Source organism: Tigriopus californicus, chromosome 8 (genome assembly GCF_007210705.1).
Source record: "Tigriopus californicus strain San Diego chromosome 8, Tcal_SD_v2.1, whole genome shotgun sequence".
NCBI classification, from domain to species: domain Eukaryota; kingdom Metazoa; phylum Arthropoda; class Copepoda; order Harpacticoida; family Harpacticidae; genus Tigriopus; species Tigriopus californicus.
In genome coordinates, this window is record NC_081447.1 from 14034423 (window position 1) to 14057989 (window position 23567).

The window sequence follows — 23567 nt, forward strand, 5'->3', positions numbered from 1 at the left end:
CCGCAATCGGTCGTTTTGTCCATTCTCCCAAACTAAAGTTTAAAACTTTGAATGAAACTTTCGATGTATTTTTTAATTGTATGAAATGAATCAGAGCTCAAACAAAAAAGAGCATCATTTGGAGTGAGCTCGAATCGGAGCGCGGTTAATTCTCTTTCCGAAGCTAATTTGTAGGATTTTCAGAGATGCTTTTATTTGAATACAGTATTAGATGAATTTCTTTTTTTTCTTTTAAATAACATCTCTTCAATTTAACGCCCGATCTCAACTATTTGAACCCCTAAAATGCTTCCAATTCCATTTGACTAGCTAGCATTGAAGTGTCTCTCTCGTATTACGTACGTAAAGGTAGCATTAATCACTCTCGAAACATGAGAGGTGCCCTCCAACATATGTAACAGTATCTCGCCTCAAGACTCATCCAAGAAGCAGCATGCATACATGGACTGAGGAAGTCTGACTCGTTCGGATCAACAACCTCTTTATGCGGACAAAGAACGATTGGGTGAATGTGAGCGAGTTGCAAGAAGATAGGATCAATGTTTTTTCCGGTCTCGTTCATAGAGTCTGAGCAGGAGACCCGACGACCGAGAACGGACCAGATTGAGAGCATGAGAGCGACTGAACACACTGAATTCGTGGTGGGTGCAGCTGCCATGCAGTGTTGTTGTGAGTGGCACAGTTGGAAGCATACCGGAGGAGCTCTTTCACTCATTGCGGTGGTGGCCATCCGTGGTGCTTCAGGTCTGAATTTGCTGAATGAGCTCTATGACATGGGATATTGGAGCATGGAGAAATCAGCCTAGGTACCTTCTTGGTCGGCACCATCCTTTCTTCTTTATTTAGAATATGAGTTGTAGACAACATGGAAGGTTAAACATATTGAATTATAAATTACTTCTTTCCTTTGTTCACCAGATCCAAAGATTTATGGATGCCCTCAAGGTGTCAAATTAAGACCCAATATTTTGTGCCTTGGAGGGTCGATGATATGCAGTTATGTGCGTATCTTGTCCATCTTCTTGAATTTTAGGAAAAGTTAGAGTTGCATTGTTAACCTATGATTTTCACTTGATCATCCCCGAGTCATTGATCCCTTTCCTGTCTCAAAACAAATACCAATGCCCACACATGAACACGTTGGAGCTCTGTCGATGTTCTGCGCTCCCGATCAGAATGTGGATCAAGCTATGACCGCACCCCCGCCTCAAAGGAAGGGAAAAAAGAGACGACGACTCGAGAGGGAGGAACTGATAATCAGAGCTGAAAGAAGATCAGAGTCATGCTCGTCACCATCACCGCCACCACCACCACCAATTCGACCAGCATCCTCCTCATCTTCAAGCGACAGCGGGGGTTATCTAAATGCACTCGAGAACTGAGGAGCGCACATTCTTGTGGTTACCGGGCATTGACAAGGAGAAACTCCGCTCACGTCTCATCATTCCCACGACGAGAAGACGGTTGTGACTGCGAAGCGATGAACTTTTTTACCGCCTGTTTCACAAAGTCAAGAAGCTCGAACATTTCCGTCATCATTCTTATTCGAACTTTTCATTTTCACCGACTTTGACTTAGAGTGACATGGGAAGGGCTACAAATTCCTTTATTGTGGCTCTCAAGTCACTCTTCAACAATCTTTGCACCAATCCTGAATGCTTTAAAAACTATTTGTTAGTCCCTTGGGAGGTATTCAAGTTTGAAAACAATATTTTCAGTTCCTTGTAATTTCAGTGGCCTGAATCGGCTTTTATTAGTTTGTGGTAACTGTAAATCATTATGGAACATGAATGCTTCGATACTTTTTGTTTAAATTATGGTGTCAAAACCACGAGTTCAGTCTGTTTAGTCAACCGAGTGGTCGGTCGTCCAACACCGACTTATGGCTGATTTATGCACGGACTTCTAGAGATGTAAACTGGTAACGGGAGAAAAAAACTTCTTATCTCCTAAACGGTTCACTTTACTCCAAATGAGCACTTCATACGACCACGAGATCTTGTTGAATTGATAAACTTGGCCAAGTTTGAGCCCAAAACTCCGCTTAGGGAACTCAGGAGATATGGCCAAAGTTATATTTTTTTATTTAGCCAACACTAAATAGAATTCGAATTTTCGGCCTGCTCTTGATCAGCTACGAAAGCTTCTGACAACATCACTTGTTATCGAACCACTTTACAATTAAATCATATCAAAATAATCTGCCTTTAATCGAAAAGAGCTACGTTTCTTATTGTATTGCTTTAATTCGAAAAGTGGCCCAGAGTTGCGATGACCAATAGCAGATCGATTTGGCGAGAAGCCCGTTCACAGTCCATATTTCTAGAAGTCCGTGACCTATGAGCCAGTTAAGAGTGACACTCAACCTGCCACCTAAACTTCAAAGACGAACATTACGCTCTAACTGTAGGTCAGGTCTGATTTAGATGAACGGCATACAAAGTATAAAAAATAGCATGATAAGCTCAGGTCAATTCATAGCAAATGTCATTGTAATAAAGTTGGTTTTTTTCCCACGCAATTTTGTTGAGAGCAAAAATTCAAAACTCGTCCATAAAGACCAGGACGAATCAGTCTCAATTTCAGTTGAATTTTTCGTGCTTCCACAAATTTCCCCCAACTTTTCATTGTTTGACCAAATGATTGGCCATTCTTGTTCTCATTTGCCAATTCATTTGCCATTTTACGTACTCAAAAGTTAAGGTTGTCGCTGAATTGTAGGGTTGCGTGATCAAAATAACAGAGGTTTCGTCTTGTTTGTTTACATTTCTGCTCTGCCGTCCACATGAACAGCCTGTATCTTGAACGGCATGGATGACAACTAATCCCCGTGCTGAATTGAACTCTAACTCATCATCAACCATCATCATCGATCCAACAATGTCGGTAATGTCAGCCATCGTGTCTGGTCTGAAATGCCGTGCCTTCATTGGACTTCCCAGCCTCTCAGGTAACCACTCATTCCATTATATCCGATGATATACGAGTTCCACCGATCAAGCCAACCGGGTTGGTTATCTCTCGCTTGGGTTTCTAGGTGCCTTGAGATGCCCGGGGGTTCAATATCAGAGCTCGTACACGTCCCCGTCCATCCCTTCGTCCTGCCGAGAAGTGGCTGTGCCATCGGCCAATGCTCGAATCCGCCAATTTCGATCTGAGATGTTTTCGCAAGAGAAAGAGAGGCAACGGAATCTAATCGCTCGCTTAGAGAAAATCGACGTGGAATATCGAGGCATTCCCGCGGACACACAACTCCAGATGAACAAAAGCGTATCCACGCCTTATAACGTGGCACAACGTAAGAACACACGCAGAGAACTCTGGCATAAGTATAGATTCATTCATCAGTGAGGTTTTTCGATACTCAATACATGACGGTCCTTCGAGTGTTCATCAAATTTGAAAGCCGAGTGCTCTCTCGCTAATGCTTCAAGAACCAAACATAAGAGTTGTAATTGAAACAACGTCGCCTGGGTTTGAATTGCTAGGGGCTGGATTGTTTGTTAGACTGAGGAAAAACCTTTTCTTTTGGTCAAGGTCGATATTCTAAAGATTTGATATTTTGGTCATCCTTTGAGGTGCTTTTGACAGATTAGAAGAGTGTGTCTAGAACTGTTCTGACAAGATCGACATCCGGTAGTCCCATTTTTGGGACAAAATATCCTAAGACAGCGTGTAAAATTTTCCAGTAACGGCCATATTCTGGTTGGCGGGCCTGTCCACAGCTAAAGTAGCACTTGCATATGGTACTAATACGCGTTTTAACAAGGGCCGGAAAAATGATTTAATATGTTGCTCAAAATTCGAGCGTTTTAAATTGCGAAAATTTAGAAATAATGAGGGGTCATGTTGTTTTTTGTTTGTTTGTTTTTTCACGGGCTTTTCTAACCGCTACAGGGAATGTAATCCGTCCTATTAGTATAGTCCTAATACTACCCAGCACTATTAAAAGAAAAGGTTATAATTTGTCGATTTATTACCTTTCAATCTTTATATGATATTGGTCTACCTACGAATTTGAGTGGTCAGACCGAGATAGTCCATGAATGTAGGGTTGATCTGGAATGCTATCTAAAAATTTGTCCAAGTTTGACTTGGGTCGGATGCTACCGGATCAGCAAGGCTTTCGTATTCCCTACGAACATTTGAGGGAAGCAAATTAAACAATGAAGGAGGAGCCCGAGAAAGAAGAGAAGATATCACCTTTTTTGGCGATGGAGTTGCTTTTCCAGTGAGCTTTGAAATAATTTTGTAAAATATTTAACACTAAAATTTAAAAAAACTCGTGGCTTATTAGGTTCTAAAATGTATTTCACTCTGCCTTTAATCCATAGTACTTTTCCACTGAAATATTAATCCTTCACTCAAAATCTTTTCATCAAACTTGTATGTGTAAGTTTTTTCTAATTTGCCGTGAACACTGAAGTCATTGGTTCGCCCTAACGGGCTAGTCCTCTAGTTCGCCCAATCTCCAATAAGGACGAAATCAGCGATAATCAGTGAAATGCGTTGGTTGAAGATTGAACATAGTCACGTTCATTTAAAATTTGATTTAGCCAGCATACAAGCAAGAAAGCAGAACCATCTAAGTATGATGGATTTCACGCACGGCAAGAAATTACGAATGAACTTGACAGATATCTCTTTGCCAAATTGCAGTTTAAAGCTATGTAGAATGCGATCCCACTCGAACCAATATTGACTATATACAATGGTAGCTAGGCTACTGTCTCCAGGAATGAGTTTGTTTGAAAAGCCCTTTCAAGGACCTAGTGTCTTCGTTATTGCTTCTAGATCTGGCCGAGTATTTGGTCGATCGGTCGGCTTTGGCTCTCGTCAATGGGAAATTATGGGACATGCATCGACCCTTGGAAGAGGACTGCACCATCGAGTTAATGCATTTCCGCCAGGATGACCCATTTCAAGTGAATCGAGCTTTTTGGCGAAGCTGTTCATTCATGTTGGGTTCAGTCTTGGAGGAAGTCTTCAAAGATGACATTTTGGTGGAGCTGCATAGCTTTCCCGCTCCATTCGGTAAGTGTCACAAGTGCAATAAGGGCCCTATATGTTTTGTCTATCCCGCTCTGCTCGCAAGCAATGGAAAAAGGAGTGTCATTAATTATTGATATCCTCCGCTGGGAGGTGGGTGGGCCTGTCAATCAGAAAGCCAGCCGAGTCAAAAGGAAAAGCAATTGTTTACTTTGGCATGCTAGACACAATGTTGTAATGCTTTTCCGTTTTATTCGTTACTCTTGATCCTGATGACGACATCTCTATTAACATGTACTAGTCACTATTGGGGCGCGTAATCGTCTTCGAACGAAGGGCTTTCTTCCGTCACTTCTTGGTAGTCCAATTCCAAGGCCGCAATGTCCTCCCGAGCCTCGGTGAACTCGCCCTCTTCCATGCCCTCGCCCACGTACCAATGGACAAATGCCCGTTTGGCATACATCAGATCGAACTTATGGTCCAATCGGGCCCAGGCCTCGCAAACCGCAGTGGTGTTAGTCAGAGCACACACGGCCCGAGGGACTTTGGCCAGATCGCCTCCCGGAACCACAGTGGGGGGTTGGTAGTTGATCCCAACCTTGAATCCCGTCGGACACCAGTCCACAAATTGAATGGTTCGCTGCTTCTTAATCTTGGCGATGGCTGCATTCACGTCCCGAGGGACCACGTCCCCCCGGTATAGGAGGCAAATGGCCATATATTTGCCGTTGCGAGGGTCACATTTGACCATTTGATTGCCCGGCTCGAAACAGGCTGTGGTGATCTCCTCGATGGAGCTCTTCTCGTGATAGGCCTTGTCCGCCGAGAGAATCGGAGCGTAGGTCACGAGAGGGAAATGGATCCGAGGATAGGGCACCAGGTTGTGTTGGAACTCGCTCAGATCCACGTTGAGAGCACCATCGAATCGGAGGGAAGCCGTGATCGAGGACACGATTTGAGCTATGATCCGATTCAGGTTGGTGTAGGTGGGTCTGGGCACGCCCAAGCTCCGGAGACACAGCTCGTAGATGGCCTGATTGTCGACGAGAAACGATACGTTCGTGTTCTCTAGACTCGTGTGGGTGGTGAGGATAGCATTGTAAGGCTCCACAATGGCGGGTGCCATATGGGGAGCTGGGTAGATGACAAACTCCAATTTGGCCTTCTTTCCATATTCCACTGCCAGTTGATCCATCATTAAGGATGTGAACCCAGAGCCCGTGCCGCCGCCGAAGGCGTGAAAAACGATGAAACCCTGCAAGGGAGGAGGCAGAAAAATGACCATGATGATTGACTACAAGTTGAACTCTTATTTTTAAAAATATATTTGCCCGTTGAATTAATTACCTGTAAACTCAAGCATTGCTCCGCGATGGAGCGGATCTTGTCGACGGTCACTCCGATTTGTTCCTTGCCAATGGTGTAGTGTCCTCTGGCGTAATTATTAGCCGCATCCTCTTTGCCCATGATCATGTAGGACGGGTTGAAGAGCTGCTTGTAAGTGCCGGTCTTGATCTCGTCAATGACGGTCGGTTCGAGGTCCACAAACACGGCTCGTGGAACGTGTTTCCCGGAGCTGGTCTCTGAGAAGAACGTGTTGAACGAGTCATCCCCGATCCCTATGGAGTCGTCGGAAGGCAGGGACCCATCGGGATAGATCCCATGCTCGAGACAGTAGAGCTCCCAAGCCGCATTGCCCATTTGGCAACCGGCCTGGCCGACATGAATATTGATGACCTCACGCTGAAAAAGAGATCCAACGACGTGATCCAACTGCACATTTTGGCGGAGCAAATGCCGATTTTTTGGATTTTGGAACACGGACTGACCTTCATCTGAACTTCAAAGTAAAACGACTTTTAAATTGAAACTCACTATTCCCATTGCTGATTTTCCTCTTCAAGGACACTAGATGCTTCAATTCTGAACAACGTTGGCCTGACCGAGTTTGCTAATTGATGGCAATCCAAGGCATCTCTCCTTGAGCCATGGATGTTCCAGCCATTGGGACCACTTGATTTGGGAGATGGATGCTTCCTGTTGCTTTGAGCCTGTGCCTTCTTGGCAACGGGGCGCCTCCTCAGAATGTTGTAGATCAAAATCGATGAGGAAATCTGTTTAATTATTCACCTCTCGTTGCTCGAAAGGTTCTTGAAATGTTGTTCCAAATTAAGGACCTGGTGTGTGACTGGTACACCTGGCTCAAACTGAGAGCAGAAATTGGAACACACCACTTGAATTTTCTCACAGGTAGTGGAACTCGCGCCAGGATGGATCCCGATCCTCTTGAACAATAAGCCGTGTTAGCATTCTTGCGGTTGACGTTTTTTTAAATATGTGGATGAGTAATTTGACCGCTCTACCGGTCATACCTGGCTCTAGGTTATGCATTATTAATGACCACAGTCACTTGAATCCGAGCGGAGGTACCCTGTCTGGCGACAAGTTCTCCCTTGTGGAAAATTGGTCTTATTTAAAGGACAAAAGATCTCTGCAGACAATTGCAAGCCCGCCAGGTACTACGTATGTACATGAAATGGTCCATGGTACACAGAGACACACACGCACTTACTTCACTACGACGAGCAATTTAGTACTATGTATGAAGTGTCTTCTCCCCGTATGAACGTGGACGGACATATGAGGAAGGTCGTCGGGAGGAGATGGACCGAACCAGCAGGTTTCCGCCGACAAATTTCGATTCTGGCCTCCTCGCTCTTGAGGAGTTTTGCGAGCCAGCATTCAATGGAACGAAGGCGCCTCTCGAGACGACGTCCTCGGCAGTCGTTGGTAATGCTCATTCAAGCTTCCTACCAACTTATCATTATCATCAAGAAATGGAAAGCAGCCTAGCATTGCCCGAGCCGACGAGCAAATGCCATTTTGACGATATCAATTGTTACACTTATATTAGGGGCCCTGGGGGATTTCCTCATGGGAGCGTATGCTCTCATTTTGGATCACGCCTTATTGAGTGTGGCCAAAGGTTAGCTTGAGGCGACTTTCTTGTACTTTCTTGGGCCTTTAATTGGATATTTAATGCATTATTTACCATCTTGCGTCATCACTTTGCAAAGTGCGACTTCGGCCTAATAGATGAGATCGATTATTGAAACATTCAGGCCCATTGTAAGATGTCGATTAGTTCTCATCATTAAGATCTCATCAAGGGCCATGTTGCCTCATATGTTATTCACAAAGGCCTTGTCGTTGCAGTGAACAGTGGTAGTTTCGTCCATGATGTGGATCTGAAGATGAGCGATTGGAAGCCCACCAAGACCGAGCTTATGACGCTCAGTGCGACCATGCACCGATTGGCCGAGAAGGCCGTGCCTTTTGAACGTTTGGACGTGTCCTCGGATTTGGCTTTGCAGATGTTCAAAGACAATCAGTATAAAGTGAAACAAATCCCAAGCATCGCCTCCTCGTCTCAATCAGGTAATAAGAAGACATATGTCATTGTTATGAGACATCTAGATCTCAACAAGGGTGGAATTCGAGAGACGTTCTGGATGGTGCATGCTATGACTTTTTAGGATCTGATGTCACCCTTTATCGTTTGGGAGATCACGTGGACATTAGTCGGGGTCCGATGGTGGGCGACTCCAGCTTTTTGGGTCGAAGATGCACCATTGCTGTGGTAATGTCAATATCTTTCCTTTTTACAATGTGTTTGTACTCTTTCACCTTTTTGTTTGGCATTGATTTTTAAGGCCCATCCCATACAACATGATGGAAAAGCAATGTACAGATTCCAAGGTGTGGCCTTACCCAAAGATATGTTTTTAAATCATTATGCCTTTGGGATCTTGGAGAAACGGGCAATGAAGTTGGTACGTGTAAGATCAAGTAATTGGAGATTCATAATTTCAAGCTCAATTTGATTTGATTTTTTGTTTCAGAATGAAGCCAACATCCCCAGCCAAATTCCAACCAAGTCACTCAATTAATCATGTTCAAATGTTTATTAAACACGACGCCCAGTGCGGCAAAATCACAGCCGTTTTAATTGAACGCACTCGGTCACTGCGAAGCTAACTAGTTCTTGTTCTTGGGCTTGGTGCCCGTCGGACTCGACACTTGATTGGATTTGGATTGGCTTTTGGCCGCATCTTGAGCTTTCTTCTCCTTGATCATGACATCATACTCGTCGTCCTCTTCCGCTAAGGGCCCTTCTCGACCTCCAGCCGCTAGAATATGAACAAACCATTTAATTTTAAGGGTGATGATGCACTCACTACTTAACTGCTACTTTACCTCTAAAAGCCTCAGGGTTCTGAAGCGCCATCTTGGTCTTCAGATTGTGAATTCGTCGTAGAACCACATCCAGATCTTTGCGCATCTCCAAGATTTGAGCTGTGTGGGCCTTGAAATCCCTCTGAGCTCGCTCAAATCGCGTAGCAGAGAGGGTGTTACAATTCGAGAGCATTTCATTGGTTTTCTCAAACCTTTGGAGCCTAAGGCATTGGAGAAGTACATGTTTTTCTCAGTTTTATTCCAATTGGGAAGTTGAGCTAATGACAGAAAATCGAAAATAAAACAGTGAAATGGAGACGGAAATCTTTCGAGAGTTCAAGCACCATTCTCGAATTTCACGTAGAGGAAGGTACTAAGCACGGCCAAAACATGCGTTAATCGTTGTATGCTCTAAAACAGATATAATAGCATTCGAAGCATTTTTGAAGGATTTTGTTTGGAAATTTTGAAACAAAGACGGAGGTTCAAAAATTTTTTCCTAATATTGTAGCGAGAAAAGCGAGAAAATGTCAGCAAAAATAAGTGTGACCTTGTGACCACTCTGAGTGCTAGGAATTTGCAATTGATTCACAGATCTCACGCTTGCCACAAAAGGAATGAATTGAGCTGAAGCTCGTACGAGCAATCAAAATTAAATGCTATGAAATCTGCCTTTACTTGAGTGAATAAAGAGTGCATTGTTTAGTTCACTTATTATTTGCCTTCTTTGTCTCTTTCAAGATCATTTTTAATGCATGTACAAATTGTTGATTTTGTGCTCACATCTCATTATTATTGTTTAAAAAAATATATATGTACATATTCCAGGTCTTCTTACTGAATGGAAGATTTTGACCACATTTATTCCCTAAAATTGAAGTTTTACTAGTACATTAAAGTATTCCGAACCATTCTAGTGTCAAAAGGGCAAATTGGACCATGACCAAAAAATAGGTCTGGATGATGTGGTATTTCTTTTGGAAATGAGCTCATTCGCATTTGGACATTTAACATATGTATTGGCAGAGAATAGCGCACATGTCTGCTTACATTTTCTTCTGAGCCCTAACCATAGACTCGACATCCTGTTGGTTGACGACTCCGGCCAAGCTCTGTACCAGAACTTCAGAGGCCGAGTAGTTTTGGTAGATGCTACACTCCATGGGACCTGCGATTCCCCCCGGACTCGAATCGTCCATGATCTTATATCCTGTCTGTCACTTGTGTTGTACTCCTTGGATATCCTCCTAGCAAAGATCAATAATAATGAATGCACTTGGCCAGCTGGCCAAGAAAGGATACTCTCACGAAACCTCCTCCATAATCAGGGATGAACATTTCACGACCGAGGAGACAAAGTTTCTCCTATAATTTCATGATGAAGGCATCATTTCGATGACAAACTATAACACCTTTACTTCGACCTTGTTCACTAAGAGTTTAAAGGGTGAAATTACGAATAAGATCTAGTTTTGAAACTTTAGAACAAGCCCAAATCATATGACCTCTCCCTGTCTCTTACCACCTGTTTTGTCATGGCAGATCTATCCCTTTCTCAGGAATCCATCTGTCCTCAACAAAAAATGACCATGTTGAACCATGGGACCCGAGTGCTGAGATCCATATCTTAATATCAATTCCCGACTAGCTCGCAAGCGGAATGGAGTATCGTGATTTTTTTCGCACTCCGGATTCTCGATCTTTGCTCCGTGTCCGGCAATCTCGGTTCAAAGAATTCCAAGTGTTCAGATCTCGCGCCATTCAACGCCGGAAGTTAGCTCAGAAACAGGTTAGATGATGAGTCATGAACTGGATAAGTCAGTCATTTCCTGACCACGTGTCAGACACCCAAGCTTGGAAGGAGCTAACCGGAAATGGGTTCTTCTTCCATGTTTTTAGTATGAGGAATCGGCGCGGGATTCGGAGTCGTTCCACGATGATAAGTCCCATCTCTTGCTCCAAGATGTGGAACAGAATGGTGGATCGCTGGAGAATGGGTTGGCCCATGCATCTCCACCCGGTTATGTGGGACAAACTGAAGGCTTGCAATATCAATTCAGTCGTATAGAAGGGAAATTGGAGCGGTTGGAGGGTCTGTACAAGGCTCGGGTGTCCAGGCCCACGTTTGATGAGGATAACGATGGGATGGAGGAGCAAGAAATCGCCTTACTCACCAAAGATGTCTCCCAGAGCATTAGTCAGTGTCATCAACAAGTCAAGGCAGTCCAACGCTCTACTGCTCACTGCCATGGATTAGAGTCCGTCATTGTGCACAATCTAGTCCAAACCCTGTCCACTCAGTTGCAAGATCTTGTATCCGCATATCGACTCAGTCAAGACAAATATGCCAAGAGTGGGTTTGATAGTTCAAGCCATTGGATATATCTTAGTTATTAATAGTTGTGATCTCACCTGTCTCACCTGAAATTGCTTGCAGAGATTGATGCCCGAGAGGCCAAGTCGAAAGAGTACTTTGTCGATTTTAATGAAGAGGTCAACACGGATAGCTTTTCCGAGATTCCCCTCAACAATCCCATGGAACAAAGAATGAATATGCAAGAGCTCATTGATTTGGAGGAGAATACGCGGTTCGTACAGGAAAGAGAGAAGGACATTCACGGCGTGGTTCAAAGCATTGTTGAACTCAATACGATTTTCAAGGACCTAGCGTTTATGGTTGCCGAGCAGGTAACTATTCTTTTGAAGAAATGGCTCGATGATGATTTACAAGGAGCTAACGTATCCTATTGGCTTGTAGGGAACCATTTTGGACCGCATCGATCAGAATATTGACCACACCCATGTTAAGGTTGCTCAAGGCTTAGACGAGTTAAGAAAAGCTGAGAAGCATCAGAGTAAGAACCGAAAGATGAAGTGCATACTAATTCTAGCTGTGATTGTTATATTTTTGTTTCTCATCCTGCTCATCAAAATATCATCCTGATCGAATGGATTTAAACACAACTACTTAAGTTCTCTAATAAAATGAACAAAAGCTCTTGAACAATGATCTTACTTCACTTCTCACCTCAGACAGCCTTCCAGGTCATGATGAGCTGAAGAAGCCTTAAACAGTTGCATACTTCCAACCTCTCCCATGAATTGTCGTGATGCAAGTCAATCGTACAATCAGATCTAAATCCATTCAATGCCCGAACCTACTTCATACTTGTTCACGTTTAGAAAAGGGGATTCAAGCCAGCTCTTTATCCTTAAAATCACAGATTGATTTATTTGAATGTGTCTTTCATAGTGTGAAAGTAAGCTAAATTTTGATATTGATATTATATACGTAGATAGATTTTCATCAACGGATTTGAGAACGTGAATCCCACTCGTTTGGTCATCGATTGCGCGTAACAAAAATACCTTACAATGTTATAACAGAGTGAGATATACTTTTCCATAGACTTTTAAACTTTGACGGGGAGGATTCATGAACACGTTTTAGCGTTGATGTTGTTGCTCTTCTGTAAAATATGAGAGGCAATCGCCAAGGCTCCGCCCTGGAGGAACCTCACAAAGTTGTCGCCCACCAACGGTCCCATGGCGTAAACCCCAGGCTCATCAACCACTTCGTTGGTGAAGATGTCAATGTCCACCGGGTTGTTTCGACTAATGGGCTCGTTCTTGAGGATGCCCAAATTGGCCGACAGATTGGGGGCCAAGAACGACAAATCTGGCAGGGACCCGGTCAAGACCACCACGTACGATACTTTGAAGACAACGGTCTGTCCAGCGTGGACCAAGGTCACGCTTCGGTCTGCCCCAATGTGAAGCACTTGATGGGCAGGCAACGGCAGGTACTTAGGATCACGAGTTTGGGGAAAATGAGTCTCTTCCACAGGAGTTGTCATCATCCTAAAGACCTCGTGATATTCAGGGTATAAAGCTTTGGGCAGCTTCTTAAATACAAAGTTGGGATCTTTGGCGTCCCGACGAAATGCATGGAGAATGGGTATGTTTTCACCCGTCGCCATCCGAACCGCATCGGCGGCTGAGAGACCCGCACCCACGACTAAAACTGGATCCGAGTCGGGAGTCAAATCGTGACAGGAGATCTTCGCCTCGAGATCCTTGAGCGAGTGGTACACAAAGGCCTCTTGTTCCCCGGGAATGTCGATGTCATTGGGGCGATCGAACATACCCGTGGCCAAGACCAAGTTCTTGGTCCAGACTTGAAAGTGCTCCTGGCTGTGCGTGGCCGGATCGGTCGTAAAGCCCTCGATGGCAAAGAGTCGATTTGTGTTGGGAAAGCATTCCGAGACCGTACACTTGGTAGGACGGGGAAACTCGAGAGCCGAGCAAATCGAGATCGACCGTCTTCGGACCCAGCTGCCCTCCGCCTGAGAACAAACGGATAGACCCCCGTGGGACTGGTAGGATCCTCGGCTGCAAAACAGTTCCGGATTGACGATCGGATCCCACGCGCAAATCACATCCTCCACGTCCCCATCCCTGGCCGAGTACTCCTCGAGGTGGCAATCCGAGAATTTCCGGTCCATCTGATTGTTCTGTTGGATGCAAAATTGGCGGTAACTGTTCTGGATCTGGAGCCCGTGAGGCGTCGTACTGAGCGAATTCCTGGTCAAAGATGTGGACCTCTCAAACCTGGGCAGAGGGGCCAGCGTCTCTTGCGCTCCCGAGCTGCAACATGAGGTTGACTCCGAAATGCCACAACTACAACCAGAATCTGAACAAGAGCAAGAGTAGCACCGAGCTTCGGCCTCGCAGAAATCGGATCGTTTTAAGATCGGAAGCGAGCCCTCCGGTGGTTGAATCTCGTCCTCTTCATCAAACATGTGCTCCTGTTGAAACACGGCATTTTGCTCTTCGACATGTTGATTCTTGGGGAGGTTGGAGGTAGACTGTGTGCTTCTGGGGATCTTGGAGGGGAATTCGCATTCCACCATCTCGTGGACTCGAGTGACCGTGGCGTTGTGAAGGAATTGATCGTTCATGTCCATGTGGTTGACGTACTCTTGGTAGTATTGGGCCACGGAGGACACTTTGGCCCGCTTGGTGGGCGAGAAATTACTCAAGTTCGTGTCAGACATGGTCCGATTCGGAAGTTCCATCCAGCTTCCCAAACTGACGGTCTGGACGTCGCCCTCCATGGATTGCCAACATCCGCCAGGTCGGCCTTTTCCAATGACCATATGGTTGACCTTCAGGTCTGGTCTTGATTCCCAACGAAGCAAAGAAGGTCTTTCCTCACCCATGTCGGCTCCAGGATGGTTTAGACAATCAAAGAATACGCTCACCGGATTGTTGGAGCGTCCCTCACAACCCTAAGGAAAAAGCAGATGTTTCATGTCGAGATGAATTTTCCGCCTGTGGTTTATGGGTAAGGTGGAACTTACCATGGCGAGTTCTTCGATACTTTGGAGAACCAGTGGCACATCCGGATGATCCATTAATCGAGTGTGGAGGAGAGGATCTTCCACTGTTCCATTATAAACTGGAACGTTGCCTGACAGGAAATATGACAATGTGATCGCTGAAGGACCATTGCCTGGAATAAAAATATTGCCTTATGAATCATACTCTTCGATACAAAAACACGAAGGGAAAAAAACGAGGCTAAAAATGTCAAGGCTCATCATTCAAACTGGCTCGACATACATCAGATGCATCACCTCAACATCATCCCGGAAACAGGTCTGCGTAAGATACGGCTTTAAATCAATAACGGAGAATGACCCAGCAAACGAGTAAGCACGTCTATAATCATAGGTGGGTCTCAGATGATAAAACGTTAGCCGTCTGTGCGTTGGATCCGACATCTAGTCACTACAAGTGATGAATTTTAGGCTGTTTATCGTCCGTGACAAAGATAACTAGGATTTGGCTAGCGTGCAATTTCCAGATTAATTTAGTATTATTTGTGATATTCTTCAGCTAATCAATACTTGGTTTTATCTGTAATAACATCTCTTTACTACAGGCGGGCGTCAAACCGTTGAATACTAATAAAAGAATTACGACCTACTTTTTAATTTTTAATGAACAGGCTCGTTCCTTTCCACTTCAGGTTTTGTTAAACGTTAGGAATTAATTTACTGATTGAATACTTGAAACTGGAAAAACTTAGTTCCCTTTTCTTACGTTGGCATACATTATGTTAGATGATGTTAGATGTACATGAACATCAGTTCGTGTATTCTGATTTGTACTTTCATCAAGTCATTTTCCAATTTTTAGGCATTAAATTTTCTTTCAACGCATGCAAAACTTTCAATCGTCCTAATCTATGGCAATGATATGGCAACATGGACTTTTGAAAGTGTTAAACTACATATCATGTAGCTTATACTTTGAATTCGCCCATCAACAATGTATGGAGGCAAATCCTACCACTGCCCATCACTGCCACAAACGCATGACAACCAATCGACTACTAAACTTGCTTTGACCTCCCTGGACTTGTATTTTGAGTAAATGCGTTAGTCGACTTACCTACAATTAGCACATCGAAGATCTTGTCCTTATTCTTGGCGTTGCAAACCGCAGAACTTGGCGTGTCCAACAAGGGGCACGGCATTTTGCCCCGTGTTTACGGCGCGTCTCGGCACTAATCAACGAGTCTGGAATCAAGTAGCATAGAGCGTGAATCACGTAAGAACTAACCACTCGGAGCGACTTGGACTGTTCGACATTCGTAAACGTACTGACGATTTAACTAAGGCTGTCGGTAAAACTTGTTTCACAGCCGATTCAGAGATCTGGTTCGAGTGAATTCGTTCCTCTCTGGCTTGATGGCGGTCTAATATTTGTCTTAAACAAGTCCATCTAACCCAGAGCGTACTTATGGAACCCTTCCTCCTTAATATCGAAAATATTGCTCCATGTGGAAAGATTGGAATCACCTCAGTCTAGCTCTACCCACATTGACCCAAAACACACACTGCATGCTCATTGAGATCTAGTACAAGGCGTGCATACAATACTACTACTACTACTACTACTACTACTACATGATACAGTAGATACCGTAGACTCGCCATGAGAGTAAGGGAAGGATAGCGTGCTTTTACTGAAACTCTCTGAAGCATCCTTCACCGTCAGCCTATCCGCTGCTCTAATCAAACTTACAGTACTAGTAGTACCTTCACGACCTTCACGGATATCTAGATTATTTTTCGATGTGACTGCACCATGCAGAGGCTGGCAACTGTAACTCGACTTGGGGCACGAAGCTTCATCTGGGTATTTCAAGGAATGAACATGATTTTAGAATGCATGATTAGGCTATTTACAACTTTAGAACACGGCCAATTGCTTCAGCACGTTTTCCTGAAGCGTTTTACCAATCTTAACATTCTACTTCAGTGTGAGTAAAACTTGAATTGCCCATGTAGTAAATAGTAAAGTGAAAACATTTGTGAACTCTTTTGTACTGCCGCCCTGTTGAGATTGATACAAGTCATCCAGGAGCTTTGACACTTACATAAACTTTGCCGAGATGATGAAACAAGCTCGTTTTACGGGGAAGGAAAGAAATGAGGCAACGTGCGGAAAAGTCTCGAATCTGGCCATAAAGATCATTCAGTCATCCGAAGATTAAGGTACCGAATTCTCCCATCAAGAGTATTTCGAATCATGATGTATGAAGAGCGGCAAATTGTGCCTCTATTCAGCATCAGAATAGCAGATATAGACTACTGGATCACGATTTCAAGTCATGATCTCCGATAAGAAATGTACCACGAAGAGTTCACTCAAACTGAGATCAGAGAGGTCTGAATCATCCGAAAGAAACGTTGGTAAAACTTTGAAAATGCTTACCCCCAGGACTTGTAGATCCTGCAGATATGTCTCTCGAAGCAGTCGGTGAACTGACTCTCCCAATCCCCAAAGAAACGTTGGTAGGCACTTTTTCATGGGTAGCCAAGTGCTTAACCAGAAGCAGTGTCAATCGTACAAGTCAATCCGTACGTACAGAATGGCCTCTCAGAGGCAAACGAACAGACGAACGAAAGAACGAACGTCCTTAAGTAACTTAAAGTAACTCCCTAGAACAGGTACCTAATGCAGTACAAATCGTCCATGCAGCTTCACATGAGATGGATGGGATGCCAATGGTTCATACAAAGCACAATGACATGGCGTAATCAAAAGACAATTCTCACCATTTGGCTCAACCGCCTAAACACTGGTTCCATTTCCAATGGCCGCTTGAGGGCAGACATTGTCAAAGGCGGCCTGGAAACTTGGAGAAACCGGCTCCATCTGATCTGAAGATTTGCTAGTATGGAAAGGTCAACAAATGTGATAACTGGTTTGATCTGGTAACCGAGACCCTCCGTCTGGGCCTGAAGAGCAGGACTTGGCTGGCAAACAAAAACGAGGGTGAAGGCCCGGTGGAGGCTCCTTTTGGAAACAATCTGCCTTCTCTTCGTGCATGCGCGCGCTATATGCATGTCTAATGCAAGTACATAGAGTAGAACACACAGAGACAGAGGCGTGTGTATCATTTAGTGGAGGCTTTCTTGTTCCAGGTTCCAGGACCACAACTACCGAAGGAGAAAGTCGTCGTTGGCATGGAGTAAGTAGATTTGTGCGTTGGCGGGAAACCCTACTATTTGACGGCGATAAAAATATGAGCAGAGGCTGCATGATTGCAAATATTTTGCTCGACTTGCTCGACGATCGACAAAATGTATTGCAAGGGGGAGGTTTTCCTGCTTTCTTGCTTAAAAATGAGTTTGAACCTGAATTTGTTTCTTGAAAAAACAACATTTTAAAACGGGTAGGTTAGACTGAAGTGGTATCATAAGTAGGGCCAGCCAAAGTTTGCAAACAAACATGGTCTTTCTTGATAGCAAATTTCCATAAAAAATCAACCGAATTAGCCCAAAATTTGCAAATAAGCTTTCCAAAACATAAGCAACAACACGTTCGGATTAGCATTTTGCAAATCCCTAAATTTCGTGAAAAAAAAACAATAATATTGCATTAATGATTGTAATAACAATGTGTTGTAGAACAATTTTGTTTTGAAAATGAAGTTTTTCAAGTTTCTTGAAAGTAATAATAATTCACTTCTTTCTAAAATAACCATCCACCTCTTGCACATTTACCCCAGAAATTAATGAAAACACGTCAAATGTGCCTGATTTTTAAAGGAGAAGTTCATTACTCAAACAAAACTGATGATGAAAGAGCTATTTAAAATGGATGGAATACATAAGCAGGTGGTTGGTAATATTTCCGCAATCTATTTCATACCTACATGTATTTTTTCAAAAAGATTTAAAAAAAACAGGCAGTGATATTTCACAATTTTCCCTCTTTTTGAGGTCTTCCTTTTTGCTAGGTTTTGATTATCATGATCTTTCACAAATATTGGCATTTTTTGCTGAAATATCTGAAATTGCATAATTAAATGCAGAAAAATATCAAATGTTGTTGTAAATTTGCAAAATTTGCCAATGCAATAAATCTTACCAAAAATATCGGATGCAGGATGCAAGTTTTGGCTGGCCATAATCATAAGTGGTTGTACCTTTGAACAAAACAACACTATGAAGGCCAAAAGCTGGAATAACAAGATCATTGTTTTCCATTGAGTCAATTGGTGTCACAATTATCCTTTAGTTATAACTTTGAAACTAAGGAGATTACTTTCTCAAGTGCCAAATTGTTATTTCGCTTTCTTGTCTTGTCATGAAAAGAGTTTTATTTCTTACCAATGACATGCTAAAGTTACAAGTAACAAGAAAACAATCTCTCTATCGCCTTGAATAAAAGTCAGAGAGCAAAAACATTTCGAAAGTTTTTATGAACTACCTCTGACCTTTCAGACTTTCACACTTGAATAAAGTATGGAAGGTAAAACCAAGGAAAATCAGACCAATTAGTTAATTCCATTGTAATATAGATCTAGCTTTCAGGCCTTGCCCTTAAAAACAGAGAGATTGATGGAAAGAGAGAGGCAAAGAGGTATATTTCCTTTTTCCAGTAGTAGATCTGCACATTTCATCTAATTGAAAACAAAATGGAATTTTTCTTCTTCAAAAAGACAAGTTAGTTAGCTCGGAGGGCAAAAGGAAAGCAGCTTTTGTGCGTTTTGGGGCTATCTTAACCTACGGATGTGAACTGCGAAAGGAAGCAAAAATTTCTAATCTCCTAAACCATTCCCTTTATTTCAAATGAGCCCTTAATACGAACACAAGATCTTGTTGAATCTATCAACCTGGTCAAATTTGAGCCCACTACCAGGCTTAGGGAACTCAGGAGACATGTCCAAAGTTATATAGTAAATAAAACACATAAAAATTCCAATTTTCGGCCTGCATGAGCAGTTTTGACAACATAACTTTGAAACGAACCACCTTACAAGTAAATGATGTAAAAATGACTTGCCTTTCATGGAAGAGATCTACTTTTCTTATTTTATTGCGTTAATTCGAAAATTGGCTCAGAGTTTTCATAAACAAGAGCAGGCCGATTTGGCGAGAAGCTTCCTTTTTGTAAAATCTAAATGACCAATAAGAGCCCTTATTTACAACGTCACACGGCCCAAAGGAAACGGTCAAGAGGCACGGTAGATTGCTAAATAAATTGCTCTTGCCTTGTCCTGAACTACACAAACGCATTATAATTCAATAAAGAGGAATTGGCCCAATTGGCCTTTTGTTTGGTAGAGGCTGAATAACAAAGCGCCCTCTGAAGTGCAGAACGTAAAACATATTTCGTGCAGCGTAAGGGTGCTATACTTAAAAAACAATTTTTGTGTTTCTTGCGGAGTTTCCTACAACTACTGAGAATGGGATCTCCAGGAGTTCAAGATGAAAGAGTTTGATATCTCATTAACCTTTCAACGCATATTGTATTTGTTGGACCAACGAATTAGAGTCGGCGGATCTGGATAGCCCTTGGATTAAGGGTTGGTCCGGAATTTTGGTTGAACAAGATTCCAAGTTCGACTTAGATCCTGCTACAGGATCAACACCAACATATGTTGATATGTGTATCGAATATGTTTGGGGAGCAAATTGAACAATGAAGGAGCCCGAAAAAGAAATGAGACAGACTTCATAGTTCTGACAAGCCTGGATTCATGAGGGCTTGAAGGTGCTCACAAAGCGCACGTTAAGCCTCTTTGGTCTGGTTTTAGTATTGAGTCAAGGTCCAGCTCTCGGAATTTTTCTACAATCAATGGCAATGATCCTCTTTGTAGCCAGACATACGTTTAGCAAGCGTTTATCCAGAGTACAATGGTCAATCCTGTCTCAATAACATGATTGATTTCTAAGCGTCACATCAACGTTTTGGATTAGATCAGGGCCAATAGATTGTTGTTCACTTTGTTGGCTACACCAACATGTTGGTAGAAATTGTGAATATAACAATAAAAAGCAAACTTCTTTTGCTTGTCAAACAACTGAGATGTTGATTTTGAATGGGAACAGACCTATGCAGGCCAATCTCACACTTTTTAAAGTACCTGTGAGCAATATGGCAGGTCCAATTCTTTTCCAGTGAATTGGAGAACTGACCAGAATGAGCTTAAAGAACTTACGGGGTATGTCATAAGTAGGGACGGGTAAATTATGTAAACAAATTTTTTTGTCGCAAAAGACCACTTTTTTACACATTTGCACATCTCACCTTTATTTGCACCTTTTAACTTTTATTTTGCACTTTTTTTGTACATTTGGGCTAAAGCTGTTTATTTTTGTTGAAATCAGTTCTTTCTTCAAGTTATACTTGATTTCAAAGTTTAAACCAAAGGTGACGACAAAATTAATTATTATGAAATGCTGAATTTTGAACAATTGATGTCAAATATTAAATTGTGCTGGCCCAAAGTACTTCACTTTTGGTTGAGAAACAAGGGAAAACCGAAATTAGACAAGCCAATGTCAAGTAAAGAGACGAGCTAAGCAGCGCGCTAAGATAGTTCAGCAGCCCAAAAAACACCTTCTTTAACTCCCCCCAGCTAACTGCGTTATTTTTCCATCAGTTAGATCAATTCAAAAATTAGATCAAAATTGCCGATTTATTGCTGGGACAAGAGAAAAATAAGCAAGAGGGCAGCATTCCTTGACCCAATTTTCGTCCAAAATCGAGGCAACATTCGTTTCTAATTTCAAATTTGTGCTATTGTGAAAAATGGATTTTATTATCCCTTCTTTTTTTTATTTTATTTGCATCTTTTGTTACACTTTTTAGCCTTTTTGCACCTCTTTCTGCTCATTTTGGGCTTATTTTTTGCACCTTTTTGTCTCTAAAAGGCTTTGCTATTTTGTACATTTTGCCCGTCCCTAGTCATAAGTCTTCGGACACTTCTTTGAAACCTTTCAATACAGTCATTAAGAAAGATATTTCAAAAAAAGGAACTGTAGGGTCATCTTGACATATCTAGCTAAATTTTTCCTTGCAACAGCTGTTCTTAGTTATGCCTTTATGTGTTCGAAAACAATGAAGGAAAAATCCTCGAAAAAATACTTACACGGATCGCGGCTGGCTCAGTACCAGGACCGTCGCAACTAACTTCAGCACCGCCAGGAGCACCGTTTATAGAGACAAGAACACGTATAATGCCGCTGGCAATCTCAGATTTGGGCCAAAATAAAAAACCCAAAATATTTCGACTTCCACTGATCTAGATCAAGGGCAACCTGGATGGCACCCAGTACAGCCATATTCTTGATGTAAAGGTCAACCGGCCCTTTATAGCCACTACAGCGCCGGGAACTGGGTGTGGCAGCAGGATGGTGCTCCCTTTTACACTTCGGACATCACTTAAAAGCAGAAGTATCTGGAGTTGAAGTTGAGCTCCTTCAGTCGTTTTCATTTTCTCCTTGCGGACAAACAAACGAAAAGGGACGAGAATGCGCTCTAAGATGTCTGATTTGAACAAGGTATTTTTCACTGAAAATCTTATTCTTAATACATTTTAACACCATATATAGACCAACAACTCTTCTGAGAGACCTTTCAAATCCTAAAACAATAAAATTAACAGCACTTTTGACCTCAAAATTGAAATAAACAAGGAGCTATATAGTGTATACTTGTAGCATACCAACGACTTTTTGTAGTCGTCTTTTTCCATTCAATTGTCCTAAAAACTAAACTTACGTCCAGATATAGTGATGCTTTAAAAGTTGATAATCAAAAACTTGTGAAGCTGTTCTTTGTGTAGTTCTATTTTGCTAGAAAATGGCGATTGCAAAAGTGTCAATGATACAGTATACAACCTCCTTGAAAATGATTATTCACATGTCATAAATGTTCGAAATTTTACACATAGAGGATTTTTTGTATTTGTGTGCTAGGGTCGGAGGGATGAGCCTCGCCCGGCCAGCGAAGCCAGCCGTCACATCGTCCAAATACTTTTTCCGATAGGCAATGTCGTTGTCCGTATCAGTTTGTTTCTCCGTCTGTGGGCAGGGTTAGCGTCTAAAAGTTTCCTTGAGAAAGGTCGGGGAGGAGATTCGAACCGGGGACCTCCCTCGTGTAAAGAAACTGCGCTAGCTACTACACTACCTCTCCTCCCTTATTTTGAGAGGTCTCTTAGATGAATTGTAAGGTTATTCATTGTATCACAATACTTTAGCAATACATTTTTCATCTAATAATTCCTTGATAAAATCTGGCATCTTAAAGCGTGTTCTCTCGTTTTTTACGTTTGTTTGTCCACGCCTAGACGAAGCAGAGGGCGGTGTCTCCCTCAATGAAAATGACTATAGATTCTGGCCTAAGGAATTTTGACCCCCCTTATCCCCCAAGCTGAATCCATTGGATTACTTCATTTGGACGCATATTGAGGGGAAGGCCTTCAGAGTCTTCCACCCGAAGGCGGATCACGGCCGTGAATGTCAAAAGGGCCGCCATGTCCGGCAAGGCCATCATAAAGGCGTTCAAGTCCCTCTGGAAGCGGTTGGAGATGTTCATTGCTACCAATGGGGGGTGATGAAAAAATCAATTACTCTAAATTGTCCACAGGGTGGTTTTTTATAAGGTGCTGCAGAATTTGCTTTGGCTACAGCGACTATATGGATGAACCATTTATTTTCATAATTGGTGCCCCGATTGCCAATAGCATTCACTTTGTATTGAAACCATAGTGACACTTGATGAACATGAGCTGTCGAAGGGCGGAAGCCAACATTAGCAAGAAATTTCTAAGGACAGTACAAAGCGTGCCAACTGAGAGGCTGGCAGTGGGTGGCAGTGGGTGTTTTCAGTAAATATTTTTGGCATAGAATGGCCAACTTGACTAGTTTTTATTACTGAAAGAGAGTTCATGGAAGAGCCTAAATCCAGAATCGAAATATCTTGAGCATTTTTCAAAGAGGCAATACATGTTTTCGTTTGTAACACCTCAT

General features: G+C 42.7%; 5 protein-coding genes across 9 annotated transcripts; 2 read left to right on the plus strand and 3 right to left on the minus strand.

The window, feature by feature from the left end:
- The first annotated feature begins 2768 nt into the window (after positions 1–2768).
- LOC131885584 (large ribosomal subunit protein mL39-like) lies at positions 2769–8986 on the plus strand. The gene is made up of 7 exons (XM_059233664.1): positions 2769–2950; positions 3038–3298; positions 4795–5034; positions 8206–8427; positions 8526–8629; positions 8703–8822; positions 8892–8986. Exons 1-7 carry the CDS (start codon positions 2815–2817, stop codon positions 8937–8939), a joined length of 1131 nt encoding a protein of 376 aa, XP_059089647.1. The 5' UTR covers positions 2769–2814; the 3' UTR covers positions 8940–8986.
- On the minus strand, positions 5189–8045 carry LOC131885583 (tubulin alpha-1C chain-like). 2 transcript variants are annotated; one of them, XM_059233663.1, is made up of 3 exons: positions 6819–6839; positions 6337–6732; positions 5189–6244 (listed from the first exon to the last, which is right to left on the minus strand). In XM_059233663.1, exons 1-3 carry the CDS (start codon positions 6822–6824, stop codon positions 5294–5296), a joined length of 1353 nt encoding a protein of 450 aa, XP_059089646.1. In that variant the 5' UTR covers positions 6825–6839; the 3' UTR covers positions 5189–5293. The 2 variants fall into 2 exon arrangements, with proteins under 2 accessions (XP_059089646.1, XP_059089645.1); XM_059233662.1 differs by lacking the exon at positions 6819–6839 and adding an exon at positions 6865–8045 and having other exon boundaries at positions 5190–6244.
- On the minus strand, positions 8940–10504 carry LOC131885587 (kxDL motif-containing protein CG10681-like). Its single transcript, XM_059233668.1, has 3 exons — positions 10276–10504; positions 9247–9446; positions 8940–9179 (listed from the first exon to the last, which is right to left on the minus strand). The coding sequence occupies exons 1-3, from the start codon at positions 10422–10424 to the stop codon at positions 9028–9030; spliced, it is 501 nt and encodes a 166-aa protein (XP_059089651.1). The 5' UTR covers positions 10425–10504; the 3' UTR covers positions 8940–9027.
- A 252-nt stretch (positions 10505–10756) lies between these two features.
- On the plus strand, positions 10757–12232 carry LOC131885585 (syntaxin-16-like). The gene is made up of 4 exons (XM_059233665.1): positions 10757–11014; positions 11125–11578; positions 11663–11913; positions 11984–12232. The coding sequence occupies exons 1-4, from the start codon at positions 10886–10888 to the stop codon at positions 12167–12169; spliced, it is 1020 nt and encodes a 339-aa protein (XP_059089648.1). The 5' UTR covers positions 10757–10885; the 3' UTR covers positions 12170–12232.
- Positions 12233–12430: 198 nt separating this feature from the next.
- LOC131885582 (oxidative stress-induced growth inhibitor 1-like) lies at positions 12431–17874 on the minus strand. Of its 4 annotated transcripts, none has more exons than XM_059233658.1 (4): positions 17358–17874; positions 15685–15812; positions 14589–14740; positions 12431–14516 (listed from the first exon to the last, which is right to left on the minus strand). In XM_059233658.1, the coding sequence occupies exons 2-4, from the start codon at positions 15767–15769 to the stop codon at positions 12660–12662; spliced, it is 2094 nt and encodes a 697-aa protein (XP_059089641.1). In that variant the 5' UTR covers positions 15770–15812; positions 17358–17874; the 3' UTR covers positions 12431–12659. The 4 variants fall into 4 exon arrangements, with proteins under 4 accessions (XP_059089641.1, XP_059089642.1, XP_059089640.1 ...); XM_059233659.1 differs by lacking the exon at positions 17358–17874 and adding an exon at positions 17014–17154; XM_059233657.1 differs by lacking the exon at positions 17358–17874 and adding an exon at positions 15897–16070.
- Positions 17875–23567: the final 5693 nt, after the last annotated feature.